Source organism: Cucurbita maxima, unplaced genomic scaffold, assembly GCF_002738345.1.
Source record: "Cucurbita maxima cultivar Rimu unplaced genomic scaffold, Cmax_1.0 Cma_Scf00235, whole genome shotgun sequence".
NCBI classification, from domain to species: domain Eukaryota; kingdom Viridiplantae; phylum Streptophyta; class Magnoliopsida; order Cucurbitales; family Cucurbitaceae; genus Cucurbita; species Cucurbita maxima.
In genome coordinates, this window is record NW_019272251.1 from 61,914 (window position 1) to 70,698 (window position 8,785).

The following is an 8,785-nucleotide window of genomic DNA, read 5'->3' on the forward strand; positions in this document are numbered from 1 at the left end:
AAAATAAAATAAAATAAACATTTTCCACGGCGGATTTGAAATTTAAATTCCCCCCCAATTATCACTCACTCATTACTGTCCCCCACTACCACCAAACAAACAAACAACAGTCCAATAACATTTCGACTCGATTTCACTTCATTCGTCTGTTATTTGTATAAATTGACAGCCCGGTGATTTTAGTATTTGGACTACCCCTAGCCAACTCGCTTTTTCTGTTCAGAAGCAACCCGCTTTTTTCTTTACCATTTCTCTCAACTTTCCATCTCCTTTCACTTCTAAAACCTTTGTCCTCTATCTCCGATTCTCTTCAAATCCTTCCTTCTTGATTCTGCAATTTCTCAAATTTGTTATGGCGTATGCCGAATTTTCTTCACGAACAATCGAAATCACTGTGATATCGGGAGAGAATCTTCAAGTACGTGGAAAGCCGATCAAGAGCAAGAGCGATTTGTTCGTCACTGTTCAACCTGATCTTCAGAACGACTCTGTGAGAACGAAAATCGACCGCGACGGCGCTGGATTCCCGCGGTGGAATGAGAAGCTCGTCGTTGATCTCCCAATGCATGCGGCGTTCGTTATTGTGGAGGTTTGTCGTAGAGTTTCGAGTCGGAAAATCAAGATCGTCGGGACGGCTAGGGTTCCAGTGGCGGATTTTACTGCTGGATACTTGCCGGAAAGTCATCTGCAGTTTTTGAGTTACAGGTTGAGAGATAAGAGAGGCGATAGGAATGGAGTTGTTAACTTGTCTATGAGAGTGAAGATGGCGGCAGGAATTGAGCTTCCATTGTTGCAGAAGCAGGGGATTGGAGTTCAAGTAACGGTGCCGATGCCGGAAACAAAAGTCCACGGCGGCAGCAGAGGAGCCGTATCTGGTATTCCTAAATGGAATTTTAGTTATCGAGATATTTTATTTTCTTCTCATCATAATCATGTACATAAACAACACACAAAAATTTTTATGTTAAAAAAGAGAAATAGAAACGAAATCATGTCTAGAACGGTTATTGAAAGTCCTACTTCTGTTTCTTGTTCTTAACAGAGTATTAAACCATCATTCTTAACAATTTCTTCATTCTTCTTCTTCATCACTCTTCCTTGTATTTATTTTTGTGTTTATATGTCTAGATGCTTTTCAAATTTCAGAAAACTATTAAATTAACTAATACATGATGATCGATTGAGTCAAATAGGTCAATGATTTGCATTAACTCTAGAATTTAGAGGCATATTAGATACGGATGTCGACCTGTCAAGTAACGAATATCTATCTTTATACCTCGAGGTCCCAATCACGGAATCGAAAGCTCCAGCAGGCTTTGATTCTTCATGTCAAATCTTTGAAAAACTTTATATTGGCCAAACATATTCATGCAAGTAGAGATTCGAATTTAATGCAACCAAATTTCAAATGATCCAAAGTGATTAAATGAACTCTTATTGACTTCCTGAGTCTACAAACATTTTTTCTTGCGTATCAAAAGGATTCAAATTCCATTATGATATTTTATTAGATATTTTTAAAATTATAAAAATTTATTAAATTCGGGAGTTGCTGATAGTATATTTTATTTTATTTACAAGATTTAGTTAGTGGTATATTTTTCTTTGTATACTTTTAAACATTAATGAAGATAGCAATTTCGATCCCACCTCTATTTCTCGTTCTTAACAAATACACACCCGACCAGCTAAAAGAGCATACTTCTTCTGTTTGGGTGTTTGAGGGGTCGGAGAAAGAGAGTTTTCTCTACTCGGACTTCTCCTGTTCGAGTAGATATTGGTTTTCTACATGAAAGGACACAAAGATTACCAGAATGATTAAAGAAAAAGGACTTAAAATGTTATCATAATAAAACATTAATATAGCATTCTCATTTCAATGGACTCCAAAACACAGTTCCCCTCTAACAAAGCACATACATACATTAACCATACAACAACAGCAGCAGTAGCAGCTTCAAAACAAACTCTGCAGGAGCGACCCTTTCAAACAAGGCCCCCCCTTCTCTCACTAGCCATCAAAACCAATTGCGTGCACTTCGTCGCTCGTAAGCTTTGTCACACTTCTTCGCTACTGGAACCGTTCAGCTTCAATATGTTGAACTTGCAGAGCGGGCAGGTTGCATTGATGTGTAGCCATTTGTCGATGCAGTTGCAGTGAAAATGGTGGTTACAGGGCAGCTCTCGTAGCTCCGTTTCATTTTCGTAAGCACTGAGGCAGATGCTACATTCCTGATGATAAGATTTCGGGTCAGGAAAAAGGGAGGAAGTTGTTTGATTTCGTGTTCTGATGGTGCTTTCGGCACAGAAGAGTGAGCTTTTTGAATGTCTATAGTATCAATTACCATGATGAAAAAGTTTTATGAACGAATCCGATAGTATTCGAAGAACGGTTTAGAGAACTTCGAATTCTTGAAGTGATAAACTTACGGAAAGAAATCTCGAATCAGAAACTTACAGAATCTTCAGGACGAAGAAAATGCTTGGTAGGTGCATCAGTGTCACATTTAGTCATTATTCCTCCAGTAGATTCTTGAGTATCACCAATCCCTTTCTCGACATCACATGTTCTGTTGAATATGTACTTCGGTAAGCGATCGATCTCCTCCTTTGTTGCTCCTTCCTGAATTTTGCGGGTTAGAAACGAATCACGGTGAGTTGACAGTAGCAACAGTGTAAGTATCATCACAAACTCAAAAGCTAATTGTAAAATGTCAAGCAGATATAACTCGAGGAACATTCTCTGTTCTTGACAACATTGTCACGCTCTAGCATAAGCCGATAATAACTGCAATAGAACCTATATGGTTGCGTTATACTGATCAAACATGACCGGCCGCCATAAGGGATTAAAATACTAACCAACAAACAACAGAACAAAAGTATCTCCTTATGACAACAAGAAGTGAAAGACTCTAGACTAGATGACTAAATATACGAACATTATAGAATCTGAATGAGAGATTCCACAACGGTTGGAAAGAGAAATCAAACCTTCTTTACAAGGGTGTGAAAACCTCTTCCTGGTAGACGTGTTAAAAACTTTGAGGGAAAACCCAAAGAGAAAAATATTTGTTAGTGGTGGGCTTGAGCTGTTACAAATAGTATCAGAGCTAGACACCGAGTGGTGTGCCAGCGATGACACTGAGCCCCAAATGAGGGTCAACACCAGGCGGTGTGCCAGTGAGGACGCTGAGCTCTGAAGGGGGTGGATTGTGAGATCCCACATCAATTGGAGAGAAGAATGATTGTTAGCGAGGACACGGTGCCCTGAAGGGGTAGATTGATAGATCCCACATCAATTGGAGAGAGGAATGATTTCCAGTGAGGACGCTGGGTCTTGAAGTGAGGTGGATTATGAGATCTCATATCGATTGGAGAGAAGAACGAGTGCTAGCGAGAATGCTGGACCCCAAAGGGGGTGGATTATGAGACCAAGTAATGAGATCTCACATCGATTGGAGAGAGGAACGAGTGCTAGCGAGAATGTTGGACTCCAAAGGGGTGGATTATGAGACCAAGTATTCTTTATAAAGATGTGGAAACCTAGAGGCATTTTAAAAACCTTGAGGGGAAGCCCGAAAGAGAAAGCCCAAAGAGAAGACAATATCTTCTAGTGGTGAGCTAGGGCTGTTACACCGATTCAATTACACATTTGGCATCAATTAGTGTAACAAGAATTCACGATAGCACCCCTTTTAAAGTGTTTTATGTAAGCCAATATTTCATCTATAAACAACACACAAAAGGATTGTAGGATGGCGTCCATTTACAACAAGCTAAGTCAAAGAAACAACAAACTCGACCCACGAGATTGAACGAAAGCTCATTGAATCTACCTGATCGGTAACCGCATACAAGATAGCAATTATGCAAGGAAGACAGCAGCAAATAGCAACACCAACAAGACAGGCAATTGCGACGCAAATCAGAACAAACACGACGTCGAAAGCAAGGAATGTAATACAAAGCCTGCATTGTAGACCATGGAACTGATGAGAACTCGAACAATTAACGAGTTACGAAACAGTTGGTTTGAAAATTAACAAACCAGTATAGCTGAGGTGAATCATCTATCAATTCTTGGCCTCCAGTAGTGACCCAGTAAAATCCTAGCAGCCACCAGATGAAAGAGAACAAGGTATTTGCAGACTCAATATGCTTCACAAGATTGCTATGAAAAATGTAAATGCTAGAGATTAGTAATCAAAGATCCTCAGAGCTCAAAGTTGTGAAAATGGCGAATGAACATTGCCTTTACCTTGGTTCTTCTTCATTCACGGTAAGTTCTTCATCTCCATCACTTCCAGAGGCGGAATTCGAGTCATCGCCGCTCATCCAGTCGCTGCCACGGTCCAATCCGGTGGGCTCTCTCGTCAAGTGCCGCCGCTTATACTCAGCTGCAACACAGGACATGTGAATTATACACTGCAAAGCATATCCAATGATCCAAAACCTAAGCGGCACAGAAGGATTTTCGCTCGTGCTGAGCCCTAGGATAGTGAAACTAATGGCGACGAAAACCAAGTTCCATAGAAGGTCCAAGAGGATTATCGGCTTCGAGTACGCCCAATCGCTCTGCCGTTCCTCCAGCTGCTCGGCGGCGGTTTCACGAACACGAACGGAGGGCTCTTGAAGCATCATCTGCCGGCCACTTGCACGGCGGAGAAGACGAACCGCGCCACGAAGAGGCTGAGGCGAACGACGAATAAACCCTCGCGATCGGAAGAATCCATCGGCGACGGAATAGCCAAGCAGAGGCGAATTATCCACCGTCCGGATGGGAGAAGAGTACAGTGGGATTGAATCACGCATTCTAGCGATTCGATTATCGATCTCTAGTATGAACTTCGAAGTTTCAGTGAAAAAATTAGGTCAAAAAATCACAAAACTCCAAAAAAGCAAAAGGTATTTCACGAAACGAATCGAGCTGATCTTTTCCTGAAGAATCAAAGTGAAGCCAATCCGAAATTCCGGATTCGACAGACCAGAAGCAACGAAGAATCAGCTGGGACCTGAGGGAAAATTCAAAGAAGATGAAGAATCTGTGAAGCTGGAAAATCGAATCAAATTGATTGGGGGAATTGGAGAACTTACGGAGAGCTTTAAGAAGAAATGTAACGGCGAGGGAATCCGATGGAAAGAACAGCAACTTTTCACGAAATTCACGAGAATTTAGACATAATTTGTTGTTCGCTGAATGTAAAATCAATTGTCAGTTTTCAGTCAACGGGGGTGAAGAACACAAAATTAGTGTACATTTTAATTTTTAAAAAATGTTATAATTAGCTCTAACTTTAATGTTTTTTTTTTAAATTGTATTTATCATTATTATAATTATTATTTTTGTAGTTATCTAATTTTTAAATTCATGGATTTATATGGAAATTAATTTTATTTGTGGTTTATTTACATTATCAATTTAAACCCTATAACCTACTGTGCATTAAATAAATACATTTTTTCAAATATTGCATAATGTTTAAAATATGTTAAATTAATAAATTACAATATATATATAATACTATTACGTTATTTAATGTGCCAAAAATATTTTTAAAATGATTTTTTTTTTAAAAAAAATACTATTAAGTTAATTTTGGATGGAAAACAAAAGTATTTGTTTAAAATATTATTCAACTTTTAAAAATTTTAATTTTTTTTTTAATTTAATGATAATAATAATAATAATAGATGCTTTAATGATCGAGTTTGAATAAATGGACTACACATATGGACAATACTTGTTTGGTTGGAGACATAAAACAAGTGTCGGCTTATAAGTGAAGACAAAGAAATCTAAAAAATTATATATGAACTTAGTTAACATTTGGGTAGAAATGTCTATTTAATTCGAGTAGAGCTGCTAATGGAAATAAGCAAGTAGATATTTTTTTTCGTTAGCTAAATGAGGACGGAGACCGAGAATTACATTTTTCGTCCCCACTATTTTTCATATATAAATATTAATATATTTTTATATATTCAAATTAAGGCAGATATATATATATATATTAAAAGAAAAGTGTAGGGACATTAAATAAGAGGGTGGGGGGCTGTCTAAGAGCAAAGCATTGAATGTTTGCTTCCCAACCACACTTAAAACTCATCTTTCTTTTATATATATATATATATTGAGTCTATTTACTTTTTTGCCCTTGAGTTCGGCTCGACCCAATTGTATGGTTGTCAACTTGCTTACGTTAGAACCAATAGTCAAGCTTGTAAAATACCAATCCCTATTTCTAACATCATTTGCCCAATTTTAAATAGTTTAATTCAAATTAATTAATAAATTTTGCACAAGTTATGCTCGGTTGACGAAGGTAAGTCTTGTTGGATGATGAAAGTCCCACATCGGTTAATTTAGGGAATGGTCATGGGTTTATAATCTGAGAATACACTCTCCATTGATATGAGGCCTTTTGGGAAGCCCAAAGCAAAGCCATGAGAGCTTATGCTCAAAGTGGACAATATCATACTATTGTGGAGAGTCGTGTTCGTCTAACAAGTCTCACTAAAGGTTCGGTAAAGCCACAAAGTCGAGCAAAAAATATAAATGAAATTTGAGTCCCTCTTAAAGCTTGTCATAAACGTGTCAAGATCACAATGAATGAAACAGAGTGACAATTAATTTTTAATTCTAAATAAAATTAAAGCCAATAATAATATGATCATTCCCAATTGAATAGAACAAGGGAGTAAAAGTCAATTACAAACCACCAATAAAAACATCATTTTCTAGCTACTAAAAAAGGCATAACATTCCCACACACCCATGGATTAAATTATATCCTAATTTTTGTCATCATCCATAGCCAATTACCACCTTAAAGATCAATAGTTCTCGACTTTGTTTCGGATATATATATATATAGTTCAAGAATATCTAGGAGGGGGATCAAAATCTTTAACTTCTTACGTGCGATGGTATATGCTTTAATTACTTGATCTATACTCAAGTTGAATACAAGATCACAGAACTAAAATAAAACGAACATATAAAGACCAAAATAAAAGAAAAGTTCACAAATCAAATTTACGTCTCCCAATACAAATATTTTACGGGGCATTTTCGTAAACATACACGTGAATCGGTGATTTGGATTACCTCCATTTCCACCATAAAAGTAGGCATGAGTTTAAGCTACCAAATGCCCTATAAATAAAGTTACTGCAAAAGGAAACATTTAGCTAATGCAGGAAGTTGAAAATGGTGATCAGATTGGCGCAAAAAACACACAAATCAGCTAATCTTTTGAAATTATGAGAACTAGAACAAAGAATATTTGCCACCTACTGTGCAGCTTCTTTCCATTTGTTTTTGCTTTCTTCACCTTCTAATCTTTCACTACTATATTGACTTAAAATAGGGATCAAAAAAGGAATAATACCTGGATCACTAGGATAAACAGCCCCATCATCCTTTCAATGTTCAATGTAGCTTCCAAAAGCTTTTGGTTGCAACGAGAATTTTTTCTCTTCCTTGTGATCCTGCCTCTTTTTCGTGTATTGTGGTGGTCCATCTTATTGCTCGAGCTATACGGTTTACCCTTTCAATAACTTCAGGATGATCTCGAATCACTACTGTCCCTTCAGGACGTAAGATTCGGTCCATTTCCACCATTAGATCAACAAGGTTACACCTACAGGGAGCCAAAAAGTTCATTTTACTTGGTTTGATTATAAAGCTAGGATAATATGGACAGCCACAATACATGAAAAAGAGCCTATTTTTGGGATCAACAAATTAGATCAAGATAAGTTGTTAAATATGCAAATTTATATATGAAGTTCTTTTCTTTGAACAAGGTATACAAAAATTTACAATTTCATCTGGACGTTATACAAATGAAAAGACTGTACTAGATGATAAGCTTTCAGGGGGGAATGACTATTTTCGGGAACAATACGAATTAACTACTAACTCTTCTTTATCGTCATAAGTGATTGGCCTATTTATTAAGTTTTAAATTTGAAGTTTACTAAACTACCCATCATTTTGTTTCGAGTCGATAAACTCGTTCGCTTCGAATCAACTCGAAAGACCTCAATATTATTCTTTACATAAAAACTACATTGGGTTTTATGCCATGCCATTCGTTGTCAAAGCTTTAGACTGATGAATGAAAATTTGCGGTAGAAAACAAGGGAATAACAAGGCAGCAGAAAGAAATAACTGAGAATGGGTGAAAATAACAATGCAAACCTGCTCTTGTCGAAACCTGGATATCTAACGAGTGATTCGATTCCGGATACGTGGATAAAATCATAAGAACGTGGGTACGTTGAGAAAGGCTCACACCTGAAACCATCAAATATTGGTTCATCAATAAACAATGCATTCGAAACATTCTAGTTGTGAGGGTACCCACATCACCGGCCTCTCGAAACTCGAAACGAAGAAAATAAATATATACTTCAGAAGTGGCTATCAAAAAAGAAAAATTGAATGATAATGGTTTAAACTTTAAAGAGAGAATTTTAGCTAAAATCCCAGGGAAGATCACTAATCTGTTTCGAAAACATTCTCTAGGAAGAATTAAAGTAAGCAATTTGAAACTCACCAATCGTGGTAGACTCCAATTAAGCCTCGGTCATATAAAGCAGCCAAAGTGGCTGGCTTGTGAGAAGGAACAACGTTCATCACCCAAACTGGGTCAGATCTTATGGCTGCAGCAAAGCCTCCAAAAAATGCATTCATATCCATCACATTGCGCACTGCTGGGGTGCCCAGCTTCAGATTTAAAGACTTTTTGTAATAAGAAATCCTCCTTTCCCA

The 8,785-nt window shown here is 37.4% G+C and overlaps 3 protein-coding genes across 4 annotated transcripts; 1 reads left to right on the plus strand and 2 right to left on the minus strand.

The window, feature by feature from the left end:
- The first annotated feature begins 352 nt into the window (after window positions 1-352).
- LOC111474078 (BON1-associated protein 2-like) lies at window positions 353-1,050 on the plus strand. The gene is made up of 2 exons (XM_023119334.1): window positions 353-875; window positions 1,043-1,050. The coding sequence occupies exons 1-2, from the start codon at window positions 353-355 to the stop codon at window positions 1,048-1,050; spliced, it is 531 nt and encodes a 176-aa protein (XP_022975102.1).
- Window positions 1,051-1,821: 771 nt separating this feature from the next.
- On the minus strand, window positions 1,822-5,263 carry LOC111474077 (E3 ubiquitin-protein ligase At1g63170-like). Its single transcript, XM_023119332.1, has 6 exons — window positions 5,101-5,263; window positions 4,265-5,018; window positions 4,055-4,177; window positions 3,843-3,975; window positions 2,462-2,626; window positions 1,822-2,235 (listed from the first exon to the last, which is right to left on the minus strand). The coding sequence occupies exons 2-6, from the start codon at window positions 4,816-4,818 to the stop codon at window positions 2,062-2,064; spliced, it is 1,149 nt and encodes a 382-aa protein (XP_022975100.1). The 5' UTR covers window positions 4,819-5,018; window positions 5,101-5,263; the 3' UTR covers window positions 1,822-2,061.
- Window positions 5,264-6,897: 1,634 nt separating this feature from the next.
- On the minus strand, window positions 6,898-8,779 carry LOC111474079 (probable methyltransferase PMT13). Of its 2 annotated transcripts, XM_023119336.1 has the most exons (4): window positions 8,571-8,779; window positions 8,213-8,308; window positions 7,398-7,649; window positions 6,898-7,177 (listed from the first exon to the last, which is right to left on the minus strand). In XM_023119336.1, exons 1-3 carry the CDS (start codon window positions 8,711-8,713, stop codon window positions 7,439-7,441), a joined length of 450 nt encoding a protein of 149 aa, XP_022975104.1. In that variant the 5' UTR covers window positions 8,714-8,779; the 3' UTR covers window positions 6,898-7,177; window positions 7,398-7,438. The 2 variants fall into 2 exon arrangements, with proteins under 2 accessions (XP_022975104.1, XP_022975103.1); XM_023119335.1 differs by lacking the exon at window positions 6,898-7,177 and having other exon boundaries at window positions 7,211-7,649.
- Between the last annotated feature and the right edge of the window lie 6 nt (window positions 8,780-8,785).